This window comes from Calliphora vicina, chromosome 3 (assembly GCF_958450345.1).
Source record: "Calliphora vicina chromosome 3, idCalVici1.1, whole genome shotgun sequence".
Lineage (NCBI taxonomy): Eukaryota > Metazoa > Arthropoda > Insecta > Diptera > Calliphoridae > Calliphora > Calliphora vicina.
Genome location: NC_088782.1, coordinates 60368616 through 60389493, shown reverse-complemented (window position 1 = coordinate 60389493; position 20878 = coordinate 60368616). Strand labels below are relative to the sequence as shown.

The window sequence follows — 20878 nt, the reverse complement described above, 5'->3', positions numbered from 1 at the left end:
TTGACTGTAGAAGTGAATGGGAATGGTTGTTAGATACTACATCTAATATTTGTTAATTCGTGAGAGAACAATCATTTAATTCTTTCAAAATACTTTGTCACTCCAAGCATTGCCTCTTAAACACATTTTTTTAATGAATTGTAGAATTTCCATTAACAAATGCTTAAAGCCAATTCTTTTATTTTTCTGCTATTCTTGGGAATTGTGTTCAATTTAATTTAGAATTTCCTTTTCTTTTTTTTTTTTTTTGTTCATAAACTAAATTAAACGCTAAGATTGATTTAGATTTAGCAATATGCAAAAAATCTATAAAAAAAAAACTCCAACGGCAACTGCAACAGCAAGCATTCAAAAGATAAAGGAGTCACATCACATGGGGAGGGGGTAATCAAAATAAATTACAAATATTTTCAACTCGATGAACTAATTTTATGATTAACTATAATTTACCATGTCGTTGAATAATGTTTATAACTTTGTAACATGACTGTCTGCCTGCCTGCCAGCCACATAGCCAGCCAACCAGGCAGTCAACTCTTCAGTAAAGCTGATGAAAAGGAAATCTGTTTTAATTTTGATTGACAGACGAAGCATGATTTCTTTTTTTTTTATTTTTTATTTTTATGTTTTTCTGATTTGCTACATGTTTTTGTTAATGTTCTATGCATGTTTAAAGGAAACCAAGAATGGCACATAAATGTTTAGTTTAGTTTATTCATACACTTCTTAAGACATTTATTTCAATGCAACACTTGTTTGATTTTGCTTAAACCACAATAATTTATTTAAAATCTTTTTTTTTTCCAGCCTTCTTCATTTTTATTACAGCTTGAAGGGTTATTCCATAAACATATAAACCGTCTTAGAACACTGTGCATACGTTGCAACAAAAAATTTATTTTTAATTTCACGATCAGTCTACGTTATTTTTATATACAAAGAAAAACCAGAGATGCTGTTTTGAAAATGTAAAACTAAAAGTGAGACCAAATTCAAATTCAAAAAAACATAAAAACATGAGAATGAAAGTGCTGGAATGTGTGTGAGTGCGATCGTGAAACTTGTCTGACACTTACCTGACGACCGCGTAATGTGCACAGCCACCAACCGACCAGACCATCAGTGTCCTGTTCAATGACAGCAAGTATGTCGCCCTTTCTGAAGGCCAATTCATCGGGTGAGTCAGCTATATTATCATATAATGCTTTGGCATAAAGTTTCTAAAATTAGACAGAGAGAGAAAGAGAAGATAAATTAGATGTTATTCATTTAGCAATTAATGAGAGTAGTAGAGAATACAAGTAACAAAATTATAAGATTCTGGGAAATAATATTTCTTATGGAGCAAGATTTTTAAAGATAAAGTTTAACAGAGCCAGGAAATGTTTGAAATTCTTTAATAAGTGTTTGAAGTAGTATTCACAGTAACCAACAAATATTTGTAAGCTATTTCGGTTTGCTTCTCAAGTTGAAATTTTGAAATTCAAATCTCAGTTGGCTGCCATTAACTAAAAGCCGTGAAAAGAGATTTACAAAAGGATTTGTATCGAAGCTATTAACTGTAGTCACTAGTTTCAAATTAATTATAATAAAAATAACAAAGGCGTCATAAACCACGACTTGGAAAGGTTCCATCGACAACGAGAACAAGTCTCACTCAGCCAGAGATTATAAAGCCAGCGATAGCTGAATCAACCGAATGTGAAAGAACTTTCGACAACAGAGGACTTGGAACTTTGAATCGAAAATGCTATATAAAGCATTTCGAATGAAACAAATCTCTTTAATGTTTTGCTTGGGGAGATCAAGAACTGATTAATAAATAAATATATCACCAGGTTCTGATGATATAGACAATAGCTTTTTCAGATTGAATCTCCTGGAAAGGAGATTCAATCTGAAAAAGAAAGGACATTCGCTTAAACAGTTTCAGAAGGTGGTATCAATGTGTTTAGATCATGGCTCAGCTCAACGGGTCTATCATTGGGGGAACATAATTGTAGTACTTAAGTAATGGAATATATTAGTCTCCAAGTTGGAAGTTGTGCAGATCATGGCTCCCAGTTCAATAAGTCTATCATTGGCGGAGCATAATAGCAATAAGTAGTGGAATACATCAATCTCCAAGTTGGAAGCTGTGAACTAAAGACTAAGGATTGTCTTCAATATCTGGTTGTCATAATAGACAATCTGACCACTGTCATGGAATGTGATGTATTATGGATTTTTAAGATTAAATCTCCCAGAAAAGGCAAAGATTATATTTTTTGCAGATGATTAGTGATTCTAGCAATGATGATGATTAAACAGTTTCCGAAAGGAGATAAGGTCAGATAATGACTCAGTTTAATGGGTATTTTATTGGCGGAATAAGAGTAGTAAATAGTGGAAGACATCAATCTCCAAGTTGGAAGTTGTGATTGTAGCCAAAACGATTGATGAAGCAAACAGCGTTTCAAAAAATGGTCAGACAATGGCTCCGTACAATGGATTTGTCATTGGCGGAGCATAATATTAATAAGTAGTGGAATACTTAGTAATATTATGCTTCCAAGTTGGAAGCTGTGAAATAATGACTTTGTATTGTCATGGTATACAATTGTTTTCCGTTTAAATATCATTTTGATCACCTAAAGGTTAACGATCACATTATCCGACAGCACTATGTTGGATAGTGTCGAAAACATATCGTCCTTGTACTGCTTCAAGTGAGACAGTTCCCTGTTTGTTGCATGCTGCATGGGAAATGTGAAAAATTCAAAGCATAAGTTGTTTTTGTGTATCGAACGGTTAGTGGAAAGTAATGTTCAGATTAAGCTGACCTCATTGGACAACTGACAATATGTATGTTGGCTCATTTCAATGGCTCTATAATTTTCGGTTCATACACAGAGAAAACAGATTCGTTGTCGCCAATCGAATTTTGTCGGTTGCAATTACTATCTCTTAATTCGATTGAAATAACTGAATTATATAGTACACGTAACTGTATTCAAACACAATTCGGTGAAAAGGACTGACAATATTAGTAGCTATAATCAATAAATTTTCAAACATTCCATTCCATTTCATTCCGTTTATTTAATTTTATTTAAAATATAAAGAAACACAAAATATAATTTAATACATATTTGTACATTATAACATGACAGCACGTTCCAGGTGTCCATACATAAAAGATGAATTGAACGATAGACCAAGACAAATAATGTTGTGCAACCACGACTGAAAACTGAATTTCTTATGCATGATAAGGATTGGTTTTAAATAATATCCGGATGATTAGGATTTGAATTATTCTTCGTTATCTTGATTGTATGCATTTTTGGGGAATTACCTTTCATCTTTGATTCCTTTACACCTAAAACAATATCAATATGTCTTTAATGAAATCATAAGACAGATTCTTCTACAAAATATGTATGTATGTAGTATTCATTCACATACTTATTTTGTATCCGGATATCAGTTAAAATTATTAGGAAACTTACTTTCCCTTGTATTAACCCGCTAATATTAATTATTTAAATCGACTTTTCTGGTTTTTATTTTCTTTTAAACAAATAATATTGTATTTTAGAATTTAGTTTAATATTTATTTTGAACAAATGTCAAAACTATTTACCATTTTTTATTTTGTATCGCTTGTGAACACCGAATTTGGTTTTCTTACGTCTTAATCGAATTTTTCGATCACAATCATTAATATTGTTGATTTAATTCGATTGTCATTTCCGAATCTATCGAATAAAGCTTAGTAAAGACACAAACCGGTTAAATATTCTTATTTTACAGTTGCTAGAACCTCAATTCAATTATGATTATGATTTTTCAATTCTAAACATAGAAAAACTGTAAAATGTATACTTTTTTAATAATTACAATAAATTTTCAGTTTACGTTATTAAATGTTTATAATAAATACCGAATTCCGACCAATCTGTTTTCTGTGTGTAGGAGTTGGTAGCTTTGATTGTAGCAAAAACTTCTTTAACAGTTTCAGTAAGTGCTTTCGAATAGGGTCAAAGCATTGGCAGAGCAATAAGTATTGCAATACATTAATCTTCACGCTGGAAGGATTGTCTAAAATATCTGGGTGTCATGATATACATACACAGATAAAACAGATTCGTGATAGCAACCGAATTTGTTGCCAATCGAATGATTCGGTTGCACACATCAAATTTTTCGGTTCTATCAACATAAAGTCAGTTGATAAAGAAGAGTTTCGATTAATGCATCCAAACTTTTGTTACATCTTTCAAAATTTTGGAGCCACAACTGTAAAATTCGTTTACTAAAGTATAATTATTCGATTGACAACAAATTCGGTTGCTATCACGAATCTGTTTTATCTGTGTACTATCTTTTATCTCTTAAATATCATCTTGATTACGTAAAGTTTAAAGCAATACATGTCGACTAATGTGGAAGACAGAATGGTTTTTTACCGTTTTGGGCGTAACAGAGAGTTCTCCGTTTTTCTGTGTTGCTTAGAAAGTCCGAATTAAGAACGGTTAGTGGAGAGTAGTGTTTGTCCGGGGAACATAATTCAGATTAAGAGACGATTCATAGAGAAATCTTGAACTTGTTAAGATTGTATGCCTTCTCTTTCCTGCACAGCGTGTGATTTCCAAATTCGGATACTCTCTTCCAAAGTGATGCGAATCCCAGAGAGAGAGCAGCGATCGAAAGAAATAGTAGTCGGAAGGGCACGGTCTGGACTATAAAGCCGGTGATACAAAACTTCCCAACAACTCCATTCTAAATACTTTTTAACAGGTATTGTAACATAAGGCCGACCGTTGTCATAATGGATTATTACGGTTTCATGTATGACCGAATATTCTGCTCGTTTTACAGGTTCCCTCTGATGACCTGGCCAGATTTCAGCAGCTCATAATAGATAGCACCATTTTTGCTCCCACCAAATACAGAACATTACCTTAGCGCCATGAATATTTGGCTTTGGTGACGATTCGGCTGATTGAGCTTGCTTCACATACGATCTCTTATGCTTCGGGTTATCGTAATGGCTCCATTTTTCATCGCAAGTAATGATTCGGTGCAAAAATGATTTTCTTTTATAGCCTTCAAGCAGCATTTCAGACATACAAAATCGTCTTTCAAAGTCTCTCAGCTTCAATTCGTATGGTATCCAATTTCTCTGCTTTTGGATGAAACCTGCTGCTGGAAACGTTTTGAAATTGCTGCTTGAGCAGCTCCCAATGATTTTGCAGGCTCTTGCCGAGTTTGACATCAATCTTCATGGAGTAATGCCACCAATTCTTGGTCTTCAAACTTTTTTGGCTGGCCTGGCCGATCTTTGTCTTCCGTGTCAAAATCACCACTTTTCGTACGTTGAAACACTTTCACCATAAGCTTTGGTGAACAATAGGAGTGCTTCAGCTTCACTGTTTTTCAAATTAGAGAAGTAAAGCAAAACTTCCCGCATATGACGCTTTGTTGGTACAAAATTCGACATTTTCGAAACAAAAAAAAAAAATGTTTTCTACACCATAGAGAATAGACATAGAGCGGAAACTCTCCTGTCAAAGACCTAACTCAGTTGTCAGAAACCTATGTGGTGAGAATGTATTAGTAGAAAATATTATGTGAAAACAAAATCAACACTCGTATGCGGAATGTTTCTCTATGGTTTACACTATAATGTTCAATAACTGAGTGAGAATATATAACAGTTATATACCCTTCAAAATGACATATATTAAAATCAAAAACCGCCTTCTATAAATACGCCATCTATTGTAAATCTCGCATTTTTAAGTCATGAACATGTTTTGTAAAAAAATGAAGATGGGCGTGGTTTTATTACGCCCATTTCCCAAACAAACTCAAAATTTAGTGGGCTAAAATTTGTATATTTTTTATGATTTAGAGATTCAAATCACCATTTAGTTGAATTTTAGAGAAATTTCTTTCAATATTTTATATTTTGTAAATTTTTAACTGAAAAACCCTTCAATTTTTCAATTAATATTGAATATGAAACTACTATTTGAGCGAATAGAGTCATAATCGGTTCATATTTGGTCCTTGCTTTCATGTAAAATAAATTCTATCGGAGAACATTTTGGGTTAATAGGTAAATTTTTCTGGTATTGAATTTGGGTAAGATTTCTAAAGTTTTGCATTGTATTTTTAACTCCATAAATAATTTAGCTTTTGCAAAAGGGCAATAGATCAGCTACATTCGGCAAAAACTTAACTTGTTTTTAAAATCATTTATAATAATGTTTTTACAAAAGTTGTTATTAACCTCATGGGAATAAAATTTTTCAACTTATCAAGTGAATAGCCATATTATTAGCTGTTATTTTTTATTTAAAAATTTTTCAGGTTCTGTTTTGCAAACTGATGATGGTTTTGCTCTGAGCTGTTTCAAGTTCAAAAAGTTTAACATTTTTGAAAATAAACTTCGTCTTTGTTTTAATACTTTTTGTTTCATTTCATTTATTTTTTTATTTTCTAAAGTGTTTTAAATGTTTGTGTTTCTGTTTGTGTTTGGTTTTTTGTTAATTGTCAGAGTGCTTTAATGGTTTTAGAAAACAAAACCACACGCAACTCTAAAAGTGCGGAAACTCTTTGAAAATGTTTTGTTTTTTTAAAAACTGGATTGTTTTCGAGTGTTTCTTTATTTATGATTTTTTTCACTTTTTTGTTGATGTGACTGTGAACTGTAGATTTGTTTCATAAACGAAATCATATTTTATAAGAAACATTGTTTCACATTTTGACATACAAAAAAAAAAACTAAAAAAAACTTAGTAACCACTTTAAAATGTCAAATTGTTGACAACGACATTTAACTTTACACTCTACTTATGTAAAATTTAACCAATTTTGACTTTTAAATGGCTGCGAAGCCGTCAGTAATTTGTATTTATTTACAATTACAATATTTTTTTTTTGGTTGTAATTTATGAAATCACTTTCAAAAACTCTTACAATGTTGTACGTTACATTATTTTGAGTTAAGCTAAACAAATAAACAATTTAAAACATGACAGACAGTGTAACAGTTTTGTATCACAAACAAAATATATAAGTATTAAGATAAATTATGGTATTTTCTATACAAAAGTAAAGAGCTCAAGTTATTAGGTCTATTTCCAATTCCAACTTATCTAAATATCGAATTTAAAACAAAGATCAAACCAAAGAGTTCTAAAAAAACTGCTATTTTTCTCCCAATTTCAAGCTTTTTCAAAACTTTGTCATGGAAACACCCATAATAACTGGGATAATTTAAATCATTTTAGACATTTGTAATAAAATATTGTTACTGCATTCAAAAATCAACTGCTTAAAATCGAGTAAAAGTTGGTGAACAGAAAAAAAAATACAGCTCTCTATATCTAATGCATTTTGCATGAGTAACAAACAAACATTTGAATTCACAAAGTTGTTTCTTGTTTGAAATTCGTTTTTTTTATTTTCTTCTTCTATTATTTTTTTTATTGTTTTTTTTTTTCTCCACTACGTACTTTATTTACTTTACTTTTATTTTATTTTATATTATTTTATTTTTACTTTATATGACACCATGCTAATTGAAAAAAACCACATAAAAATAGAAATAATATAGGAAAAAACAAGATTTCAATACTCGTAAAGAGAGTGAACAAATGAATGAATAAATGTCTGTATCTTTGAAACGTTTAGTTGGTTTTACATTTTCATGCAAATGTACGCTATAAGCTGGAGTATGAGTGTGTTAAGTTTGATTGGATTGGTAGAAAAGATGCCTAGTTTTCTTAAAGAATATGGGTTAATAACCACTCTATGCTTTACCAGGGGACAGTAAAGTGGCGATTTGTTGGATTACTTGAGGCCACTAAAATAAAATTTATATAAATTTGCTAAACCAGGGCATACATATGTAGTTAAGTGCGAATGGATCTGACAATTTTGCAGAATATGGGCTAATGACCACTCTATGCTTTACCAAGGGACAGTAAAGTGATGATTTGTTGGATTACTTGAAGGCACTATAATAAAATTCAATAAATTTGATATACTAGGTCATACATATGTAGTAAAGTGCGAATGGACCTGACAATTTTGAAGAATATGGGTTAATGAACACTCTATGCTTTACCAAGGGACAGTAAAGTGATGATTTGTTGGATTACTTTGGGACACTAAAATAATATTCATATAAATTTGCTATACCAGGGCATACATATGTAGTAGAGGGCGAATCGACCTGACAATTTTGAAGAATATGGGCTAATGACCACTCTATGCTTTACCAAGGGACAGTAAAGTGATGATTTGATAGATTACTTGGGAACACTAAAATAATATTCATATAAATTTGCTATATCAAGGCATACATATGTAGTGAAGTGCTAATGGAACTGACAATTTTGCAGAATATGGGCTAATGACCACTCTATGCTTTACCAAGGGACAGTAAAGTGATGATTTGTTGGATTACTTGAAGGCACTATAATAAAATTCAATAAATTTGATATACTAGGTCATACATATGTAGTAAAGTGCGAAAGGACCTGACAATTTTGAAGAATATGGGTTAATGACCACTCTATGCTTTACCAAGGGACAGTAAAGTGATGATTTGTTGGATTACTTTGGGACACTAAAATAATATTCATATACATTTGCTATACCAGGGCATACATATATAGTAAAGTGCGAATGGACCTGGCAATTTTGAAGAATATGGGCTAATGACCACTCTATGCTTTACCAAGGGACAGTAAAGTGACGATTTGTTGGATTACTTGAGCGCACTGAAATAATAATCGTATAAATTTGCTATACCAAGCCATAAATATGTAGTAAAGTGCGAATGGATCTGACCATTTTGATGAATATGGGTTAATGACCACTCTATGCTTTACCAAGGCACAGTAAAGTGATGATTTGTTGGATTACTTGAGGGCACTCAATTAAAATACAGATTAATTTGATATACCAGGTTATACTTATATATATGTAATAAAGTGCGATTGGACCTGACGATTTTAAAGAATATGGGCTAATGACCACTCTATGCTTTACCAAGGGACAGTAAAATGACGATTTGTTAGATAACTTGGGAACACTAAAATAATATTCATATAAATTTGCTATATCAAGGCATACATATGTAGTAAAGTGCGAATGGACCTGACAATTTTGAAGACTATGTGTTAATGGCCACTCTATGCTTTACCAAAGGACAGTAAAGTGATGATTTGTTGGATTACTTAAGTGCACTATAATAAAATTCAATAAATTTGATATACTAGGTCATACATATGTAGTAAAGTGCGAATGGACCTGACAATTTTGAAGAATATGGGTTAATGACCACTCTATGCTTTACCAAGGGACAGTAAAGTGATGATTTGTTAGATTATGTGAAGCCGCTAAAATAAAATTCATATAAATTTGCTATTCAAGGGCATATATATGTAGTAAAGTGCGAATGGATTTGACAATTTTGAAGAATATGGGTTAATGACCACTCTATGCTTTACCAAGGGACAGTAAAGTGATGATTTGTTAGATTACTTGAGGCATATATATGCAGTAAAGTGATAATGGACATGACAATTTATTATTATTAAAAAATGTATTTCAGTGTGCATAAACCGAATTAGCAAATGAACAACGATTCAATTTTCGTTTCTTCTAACTTTTTAGCTTGAATGAAGTTTTCAAAGAGTGCGAAAATTGCTTAAATTAAGCTAATTAATATAATGAATTTCAAGGTGTTTACTATTTAGATTACCAAGCAACAGTAAAGAGTCAATTGAACTATTTAAACTTGCAAGATTTATTTTAATTTGATATACTATACAATCTGTAGAAGGTGTGTCAAGCTTTAATACTGGCCAGATTTCTTTAAATGATGAAAACTATAGAAATTTGTTTGATAAAGAGAAAATCAGCTAATTAATAAAATAAATTACAAATAAATTTCCAGCTGTTTACTCTTTAGATTACCAAGGATCAGTAAAGTGTCAATTGAAGTTACTACCTTATAATTGTGGTATATGAAGTCATAATTATATGTTAATTAACTCGAATTTCTTGAGGTCTCCAAACTAAAATTGAATTTCAAAATGACTACTCTATAGATTACTTAGGGCTTATCAATGGTAATTGATCTACGATAGATTTTATTTGAAAAAATTACATAATAGTTTGACCAATTAGAAACAGTTTACTTTACAGTTTAATTACTTGATTGAAATTATAACCGTCTACTATTTACATTACCAAGGGGCAGTAAAGTGTCAGTTGAACCTATTACCATTTACTTGTGGTCAGTAAAGCGGAAATCACCTAAATAGCAATTTATCCACGATGAATTTTACACAGTCAGTTAAATAATTTTATTAATTACCAAGAGACAGTTCAATTACATGTTTAAAATTTCAACTGTCTACTATTTAGTTTACCAAGGAACATTAAAGTGCCAATTGTACCAGTTTACTTGTGGTCAGTAAAGAGATTAATTCCTAATAATATGTGACAATTCGGCACAAGATTACTTGTGGCCACCAAAGTACAAATAAATTTTAAAATTTACTACTCTGCAGATTACTGTGGTACAGTAAAGTGGCAATTGATTTACGAAAGCTTTCATAAGGCCCGATGATTAACCAAATATATAGTTCCTAAAGGGAAATATAATCTAATTTAGTAATATCCAAGAGTGAGTTAGATCCGTAAAGTAAAATACAAATAATAGTTTTAACTGTCTACTATTTAGATTACCAAAGAATAGTGAAGTGTCAATTAAGTGGTAGTCAGTAAAGTAGCTAAATAAAAATGCAAAATATAGACAAAATTTCAAAGTGATTGCCTTGTCTATGGATTAAGTAAATTAACAACATAAAGTTATATACAAATATTATTTCAGACTGTCTACACTCTGCATTACTAAGCAACAGTTAAGTGGCAATTGACATGAAGGTACCCAAATAGCGTCATAAAAAATAATAGATATTTATTGAAGATAAATCTGGTACCAAATTAAAGGTATTGAAAAGGCAGGTTCAATAGTATAGAAACATTATTGGAAATACCTTTATATATTGTGAGATTTAAACCATAGAGAAACATAGAGCGGAAACTAGAAAAAAAACTCAAACAAAAAAATATGACTCAAATTAATCACACATACGAGTGTTGTTTTTGTTTTCACATAGTTTTTTCTACAAATACATTCTCACCACTTAGGTTTCTGACAACTGAATTAGGTCTTTGACAGGAGAGTTTCCGCTCTATGTCTATTCTCTATGATTTAAACGTATTTGAATTTAAATATTTTCCTACAAATCGTACAATATTAAAATGTTTTTCTGTATTTATTGAACTTCTTAATTCCTTAAATATCAAATCTATTCCTTTTGCAATTATTCATCTTTTAAATTATTATTATATTGTACATTTTCCATGTGTTACCAATCTTTTGAAAAATTTTATTTTTATTTTTTTTTTTCAATAAAAACTGATAAAGTGCTTTCCGTAGAAAAACACAACAACTCCACTCAAGAAAGTGCATAATTGTTCATTCGTCTGTCCAATTGTCTGTCAGTTTAAATAACACATGGCGCATGGGGCCACAAAATGCAAGCCAAAGACTAAAACTATATAATAAATAAAAGTGCATTGTGGAAACAAAAAAAAAATTAAAAAAAAAATTATTGAGGAAATGATTTGTTTACAATACACTTGACTTAAAAGTCAAATTACAAATTTGTTTGAAACCAAAAATAAAAAAAAAAATATTAAACATCAACAACATTGAAACAATAAATAAGACAAATGGATTTATTGTTTCATTCAAATGGATTACAAATCATTGACAGAAAAAAACAACACAAACGAAAAGATTATTAACAATTTATAGCGTCTTTGTCTTTTCTATCTTGTAGCTTTAGTTAATATAAAAATTTAAATAAATCTTATCTCCTTAACCAACGACCTTTTTTTTGGGGTTTAAATTTTTGGCTTGTAATTCTTTCTAGCTATCAAAATAATAAAATATTTCCGTTACTTGTTTTTTAATTAATAGATAATTTTGTTGTTTTTAAATATTTAAATTTTATTTTGGCAGATTCTCTGTTTAAATGATAACAATTTCTTTTAATTTTAAATTAATTTCAAGTATCAAATTTTTGTCTATGAATTGGTTGCCACACAATTAAGGTTTTTAAAATTTGCATTTTACTGTCATATAATTGTCACGTAATTTTATGAACTTTTTGCCATTTTTTAATCGTTTATTTATATTTTTACACTTTGGACTTTCGTCTTTGAAATTGTAAACCAAAATCTGGTATCGTTTCAAAAAAAAAAAAAAAAAAACGATAAGAATTCATTTACACTTGGTAATAAATGTACAGGTGCTTTTTAAAGTCTATTTCCATATAACTCATTTGGAGATTAGTGTATTCCATAGCAGTTATTTTAATAAATTGGATAAACTTAAACCAAATGTCTAAAGTTTATCTATTTTTTTTAATAAATTATTAAAAATATAATTTAATCATGCTTTTAAACATTTAAATTTAGCAAGTCATTGAAGGTTTATATATAAAACAAATTTCCAGCTGTTTACTATTTAGATTACCAAGCTACAGTAAAGTGTCAATTGAACTTTCTATCATATACTAGAGGTATGTGAAGGAATAATTATATGTCAATTAATTCGAATTTCTTAAGGTCTCCAAACAAAAATTTTATTTCTAAATGACTATTCTGATATACGTCAAATTTTACTTGAAAGAAATACAAAATAATTTAAGTATTTAGATACAGTTTACTTTACAGTTTAATTACTTGATTGAAATTACAACCGTCTACTATTTAGATTACCAAGGGACAGTAAAGGGTCAGTTGAATTTACTACCATTTAATGGTGGTCAGTAAAAATAAAAATACCTAAAGCTACATCAACTTGTTTATGGTTTAAAAAACAGCTACTCTCTGGATTACTGAGGGACAGTAAAGTGGCATTTTCCACAATGAATATTTTTACGCAGTCAGTTAAATAATTAAACTTACTGCCATTCAATTGTGGTCAATAAAAAGGAAAATACCTAAATCGACAGCAACTTGTTTGTGGTTTACAAAACAACTAATCTCTAGATTACTGAGGGGCAGTAAAGTGGCAATTTCCACAGTCAGTTAAATAATTTTATTATTTACCAAGCTTAATGTCTTTAATTGTGAATTGTAGTAGTTTATTTGTGGTCAGTAAAGAGTATAGTACAATAGTAAGGCATTTCGCCAACTTTTGTATTACCAGTGTACAGTTTAGTGTATAGTAGGCATAATTGCCATTACATTTTTTAGCTAAAATGTAATGAAAATTTAATTTAAAACTCTGTACTTAATGATTTATCAAGAAATAAAATTTAGCAAGTGACTCCAGACTCACTCCCTCGATTTTTAAGGTTTTTTAAACTAATTATTTCATGCTACTACTTTTTTTCAGCGTTTTTATCAAGTAAATTACACTTTCAATGCACTGCCTCAATTAATAAGGATTAGAAAACCTTCAGACTATTTGTGGGTCCAGTAAAGTATACAAATATATTTTCCACTGACTACTAGTTAGATTACCAAGAGACAGTAAAGTATATAGTCAACAAGTTATATACAAATATAAAGTTAAACATAATCCATTATAATCAGTAAACTAGTTAGTAACTAAAGTGTAATAAAAATAATTTCAACTAAATTCAAATATATTTAGATTTAATTTGAAATTGGTGACACTCCAGACTCATTCTCTCAATTACCAAGGTTTCGTAAACCAATTATTTCATGCTACTAATTGTGAAGAAGCTTTTATGTCAAGTCAAGTCAAATACAAATACATTTTGAACTGTCTACTAGTTAGATTACCAAGGAACAGTAAAGAGTCAATTACCAGAATACTATTTACTTGTTGTCAATAAATTCAATTGGCAAATATGTATACTTTTAAACTGACTCCATTATAGATTACCAGGGTATACTAAAGAGTACATTAAATCTGTGAAAAATTACATGTGATAATTAAAGTAGAAATAAAATATCATCTGACATTACTTAGCAAATATACAGTAAAATTTCAATTGAGAAATTTTGTTAGAGACTGGTTAATTTTGTAATAAAAATAATATTTCAAACTGACTACACTCTAGATTACTAAGGACCAGTATAGTGGCAATTGGCATACAACGTTATCAAAACAACTTTTCAAAACTAAAGTGAAATGAACGACCAATATAATGGCAATTGACCCTCAACATGATCAGAACAACTTTTCAAAACTAAAGTGAAATGAACTATCCACTATTTGGATTACCAAAGAATAGTAAAGTGCCAATTGAACTTACAACTATTCACTTGTGGTCAGTACCTAAAGAGAAGCTGCAACTTACTCAAGGCAAAATAACTGGTGATCAGCAAAGTACAAACAATGTTTCAAATTGACTACTCTGCTGATTACTGAGGCACAGTAGAGTGTCAATTGATTCATGCTGCTACTTTCCTTTAATGAATTAAATTAAAACAAGTAAGAGAGCAATATTCGGCTGTGCCGAATCTTATATACCCTTCACCAAATTATACTTTAAAATACATTTTTTTAAATATTTTTAGGTAAACAAAATTAAATTTATTTTTTAATTGTTTTTAAAAATTTTTTTTTTAAATTGTTTTTTAAAAAAAAGTTTTTTCCAAATTTTTTTTTTTTGGAAAAAAAATTGTATGACAAAAAAAATTTTTTGATGAAAAAAAAATTCGGGTTAAAAAATATTTTTCCCGATTTTGACCCATTGTAGGTCCAACTTACTATAGCCTTATCTACATCGTTGCAATGGACTTTGAAATATCTATCATTAGATACCCATATTGTCTATATTAATGACTTAGTAATGCAGATATAGATCAAAAATAGGTAAAAAAAAATCGAGGTTGTCCCGGTTTTTTGCTCATATCTCCGTTATTTATGGACCGATTTTGCTGATTTTAAATAGCAAACTTCTCGAAAGCATGTCTGACAGAATTATTGAAGATTTGGATCCTGAAGATATCTGGGGTCTTCAGAAAATTGATTTCAACAGACAGATAGACAGACGGACATGGCTTAATCGACTCCGCTATCTATAAGGATCCAGAATATATATACTTTATAGGGTCGGAAATGAAAAATGTAGAAATTACAAACGGAATGACAAACTTATATATACCCTTCTCACGATGGTGAAGGGCATGGTTCTGTTTGTATTTTAAGAAATTTAGCAAACTGTTGTTTTTACATTACCAGGGAGCAGTATAGTGTTCATTGGGTCAACAACTATTTACCTGTAGTCAGTAAAAGAGATAGAACCTAAAGTGTAATGAAACTTCTATTTCAAACTAGCAATTTTCTACCAAAGTCAACCTGAAAGTATTGCCTTTGAGATAAAACAAACAATTTCCAAAATGTTCCAGTCTTTCGACCCTTTGTATATATTAATAATGCAGAAAATCTTGTATAATTTTTTTAAATTTTTCTCTACCACAAAAAGTAACCTTGCAAAATCTTACACTGCAACACAAATCGTTAAAATTCTTTGTTATAAAATTGTAAATGTAAAGTATTTTTACAATAGAATGAATACCTTTTTGTTAACACGTCTATAACGAATGTACATCTCATTTGCTTATGCTGTACGTGATCACACAATATAAACAAAACTGTACATTCATCTTTACTCTAAGTAATTTTAACTAAATTAAAATATAGATCAGAGATGAGCTGTAAAATGGAAAATAAAATTATGCCAAGAACAATATTCAACAACAAATTGGAAACATGTGAGTGAGGCTTTGAATAATGCATTTGAATTGTGGTAATGATTAATATTGAGACAATGTCGAGGGAAAATAAAATACTTATTTATATTGAAATATTCACAATAAAACACACCTTAGGGGGTAGTTTTTTGCTAAATTCTAACTGGGTTATTTTGTTTGGCAAAAATTATGCCCTTTTTCTTCCCTTTTTCATATTTTTGGAAAAAAAATGCAAAACTAAGAGAAAATGTTGCCCTTTCTCTGCCCTTTTTTAAGATAAAGGTTTATATGTAAAGTAACCTAAACATATGATATCTAATTAAAGATCTTGTCACAATAATTAAAGACTAGGTCCACAATTTTATAGAAAAGGTAGGAAAAGGGTAACATTTTTTACAAGAAAAGAAAACTGAATTCAAATGGAATGGATGATATGGACAACATATTACAATTAATACCATGTAGCAGGGCAACACTTAGGTTCCACAAAAATCTTTCCCTAAGTTGCTTATAGTTTTAGCAGTTTAACATCTGTAGCCTTTTTTGAGCTTAAATAGCTGCTTGCAAATTCGTTTTCTACTTTTCAATAACAATTAATTTTATTTATTTTTTTTTCTTATACGATATTTCAAATTGGACAGGTATTATTGTTTAATAATAACAAAATTATACTCACATTTTATGCAAATAAGAAAGAAAAAAAAACTATTTTGCATAAATTTATAGTCAAATCAAATAAACATTAACATGCGAATTATTTAATAATAAAATAATAAATTGTATAAATAAATTCATAGAAAATGTCATCTGTACATAAATAATTGTTGATAAAAATCGGTTAAACAAAAACAAAGCACCTGAATAATTGGTTATAAAACATACAATAAACACAGTCAGTGGAAACATTATTCGTTTTTATTAAAAAAATATATTAAATAAAAATTATCCGATTTTCAATAGCAACTTATTCGAGATCATACCCGAAATATTGATATTGATGATCGTAAGTTATTTGGAGGCTTCGAAAAGTAGATTTCAACAGATATGGGGAAATCGTTATAATTTTATGGGGTCACAAAATTTGTGCAAAATACAGACGATTAAATTGAAGTCTCAAGGTCATTTTTATGTTTAAAATTATTGAGAAAATGTGATTTTAAATTGACTACACTCTAGAGTCTAGACTCAGTTCCTCAATTACCAAGAGTTGGAAAACCTATAATTTTTAGGCAAGTAAAATACAAATACATTTTAAACTACCTACTATTTAGATTACCATGGAACAATAAAGGGTAAATTTACCAAAATACTATTTTCTTGTAGTCAATAAAGTAGATAGTATCAATATGAAAAATACATTTTTTAAACTGTCTCCATTATAGATTACCAAGACTTTACCGATTAAATATGATCGTTAAAGTACAAATAAAATTCCATAAAATGTCAACTGAGCAAATTAATTTGAGACTATTTAATTTTGTAATAAAAATAATATTTTAAACTGACTACACTCTAGATTACTAAGGACCAGTATAATGGCAATTGACCCTCAACATGATCAGAACAACTTTTCAAAACTAAAATGAAATGAACGACCTGACCCTCAACGTGAACAGAACAACTTTTCAAAACTAAAGTGAAATGAACTATCTATTATTTAGATTACCAAAGAATAGTAAAGTGACAATTGAATTTACAACTATTTAAATGTGGTCAGTAACTAAAGATAGGTTTCAATTTATTCAACGCAAGTTAACTGTTGGTCACAAAAGTACAACCAATGTTTCAAATTGACTAATCTGCAGATTTAATGTATTCAACAATATTTTTTAAACTTTTGACGAAAAATTAAAATAATTAAAAATTTTTCCATCCCATTTTTCAAAAAACATATTTTTGTTACCATAATAGATGGAACTTTTTAATTTTCATTTATTAAAAAGACAATTCAGTTTAGCTGCAACTTTCTTCAAACATTTAAATTTAACTTTATATTTTAAGAAATTTAACAAATATTCATTCATTACCAGGGAACACTTTAGTGTGTATTGGGCCTACTACTGTTTACATGTAGTAATAGAGTAGTTTGTATCTAAAGTGCAATAAAAATGAATTTAAATGCTTTACCAGGCAACAGTATAGTAGTCCTAGTATCATTTACATGTAGTCAGTTAATTAGTTTATTATATATAAAAAATTACATTCCGTTTGTAATTTCCACAATATAATTTTCCGACCTTATAAAGTATATATATTCTCGATCCTTATAGATAGCGGAATCGATTAAGCCATGTCCGTCTGTCTGTTCAAATCAACTTTCCAAACCCCCAAATAACTTACATATACGATTCATCAATATCTCCGGAATTCTTTTAAAATCGAGAAAATCGGTCCACAAATGGCTGAGATATAAGGAAAAAACCAGGACAACCTCGATTATTGACCTATTTTTGACCTATATCTGGATTACTAAGTCATTAATATAGACAATATGGATATCTGATAGATATTTCAAAGACTTTTGTAACGACGTATATAAGACCATAGTAAGTTGGACCTACAATAGGTCAAAATCGGAAAAAATATTTTTTAACCCGAATTTTTTTTCACCAAAAGTTTTTTTTTCCCAAAATATTAAAAAAAAAAACAAGTAAGAGAGCTATATTCGGCTGTGCCGAATCTTATATACCCTTCACCAAATTATACTTTAAAATAAATTTTTTTAAATATTTTTAGGTAAACAAAATTTAATTTTTTTTTAATTGTTTTTCAAAAATTTTTTTTTTCGAAATTGTTTTTTAATTTTTTTAAAAAAAAGTTTTTTTCAAATTTTTTTAAAATAATTTTTTTAATTTTTTGGAAAAAAAATTTATGACAAAAAAAATTTTTTGATGAAAAAAAAATTCGGGTCAAAAAATATTTTTCCCGATTTTGACCCATTGTAGGTCCAACTTACTATAGCCTTATCTACATCGTTGCAATGGACTTTGAAATATCTATCATTAGATATCCATATTGTCTATATTAATGACTTAGTAATCCATATATAGATCAAAAATCGAGGTTGTCCCGGTTTTTTATGGACGGATTTTGCTGATTTTAAATAGCAAACTTCTCGAAAGCATGTCTGACAGAATTATTGAAGATTTGGATCCCGAAGATATCTAGGGTCTTCAGAAAATTGATTTCAACTAACAGACGGACAGACAGACAGACGGACATGGCTTAATCGACTCCGCTATCTATAAGGATCCAGAATATATATACTTTATAGGGTCGGAAATGAAAAATGTAGAAATTACAAACGGTATCACAAACTTATATATACCCTATACGAAGGTGAAGGGTATAAAAATTGAAAAAAAAAACAGAAACAAATTTTAAAATCGAAAAAAAAAAGTTTAATTTTGTTTACCTAAAAATATTTAGAATTTGTATTTCGAAGTATAATTTGCTGAAGGGTATATAAAATTACTTTTTTTAATTTTTTACTTGTTTTTAATTTAAAATTGATTACTTAATCAATTACCTAGGGTTAATAAATTTCGCTGATGACTATTTTCTAATATTGATTAAATTTTAAATTGACTACAATTCAGACTCATTATCCTACTTGTGTCCCGTAAAAAACCTATTTTTCAAGTAAAATACAAATACATTTTAAACTGTCTACTATTTACATTACCCAGGAATAGTAAAGTGTCAAGTCACTATTACTTAGATTTTGAATGAACAGTAAAATACCAATTACTCTGAATATTATTTATTTGTTGACCAATAAAAAATATAGTCTCAAAAGCCAAATACAAATAAAATTTCATACTGACTACTTTATGCATTACCAAAGGGTGATAAAGTGTCAAGAAAATCTGTAATGGATTATTTCTGGTCACTAAAGCTAATATAACTTTAAGAGGTATCAAAATAATACAAAAATCATAATAAATATGCAAAGTATGTAAATTTTGACTAACTCAACATATAATGAAGTTCCGAGTTCTATTTCTCAACAATTTTGAGTTTAATAAATAACCAAAGAATCAATAGATTAATTTCTCTTAGATTTTTTGCATTAAAATTTAACTTTAGTCTATTAAGTTTTGCAAGTTCCCCTATGAATTCTTTTAAATTTGTTTTGTCAACCTAATTAAAAAGTATTTGTAATAAAACTAAAAACCTAAACTTAAACACCTGTCTGTAAAATTGTGTAAATTCCCCGCACGTCTTCTCTTCAATGTCAAATAAATTCGTTTATAAGTAAAAGCAATTTAAAATTTCTGAGAAAACGGTTTGTCATCGCCAATAGACAATTTTAATTAAACTGAAATAGGCGAAATTAAGACATGTAAACAGTTGTGCAAATCCCTTAAGTTTTTTTTTATTTAAACTTTTAAATTAATATATTTAATAAAAATTAAGTGACTTAAATAAAACCTTTGAAAAAAAAAACAAATAAAAGTGTTATATTCGGCTGTATCGAATCTTCGATACCCACCACCAATAAGTGACAATAAAATATTTTTCTGATATGGGAGTTATATGGAGGGTAGGGTCAATTATGGACCGATCCTCACAAAAGGTTGATAGAAAGATTGAGGTTCATATAAAACTTGTTCATGTCCAATTTCATCACGATTTTAACAATTATAAGAAAATTAAGAATTTCTTATAGGGGGACCTTGTATGGGGTCCACGGACAAATGTTGCCCGATTTTCGCCATACTTTACAGTATAATTTCAGAGTACTTAAAACTCATTTGTGCAAAATTTTAGCAGGATTGCCGCATAATCAATATATTTAAGACTGCTCCAACAGTATTCCGGGGAGACATTTGTATGGGGGCTAGGTGAAATCATGAACCGTTACCCTTTCTATTGCCTATTTTCAATACCAAACAAACCTTATCAAATTTTGTGGAAAATTTCAGCCAGCTGGCTCCTTTCGTTTGAGCCCTATCGTGTTTTCATAAGACAGACAGACGGACGGACAAAGCTAGATCGTCTTAATATCGTGTGAGGACCCAGATTAATAATACTTTTTGGTTCTACGACCAATATT

General features: G+C 29.5%; 1 protein-coding gene across 1 annotated transcript in view; it reads right to left on the bottom strand.

Moving 5' to 3' along the window:
• Positions 1-20878, bottom strand: part of p130CAS (Serine_rich_CAS and FAT-like_CAS_C domain-containing protein p130CAS) — a 78275-nt gene that overhangs the window by 31251 nt on the left and 26146 nt on the right. The window contains exon 2 of the mRNA XM_065503280.1: positions 1077-1220. Within this exon, the coding sequence (XP_065359352.1) occupies positions 1077-1220 (144 nt within the window). The remainder of the gene's footprint in view (positions 1-1076; positions 1221-20878) is intronic.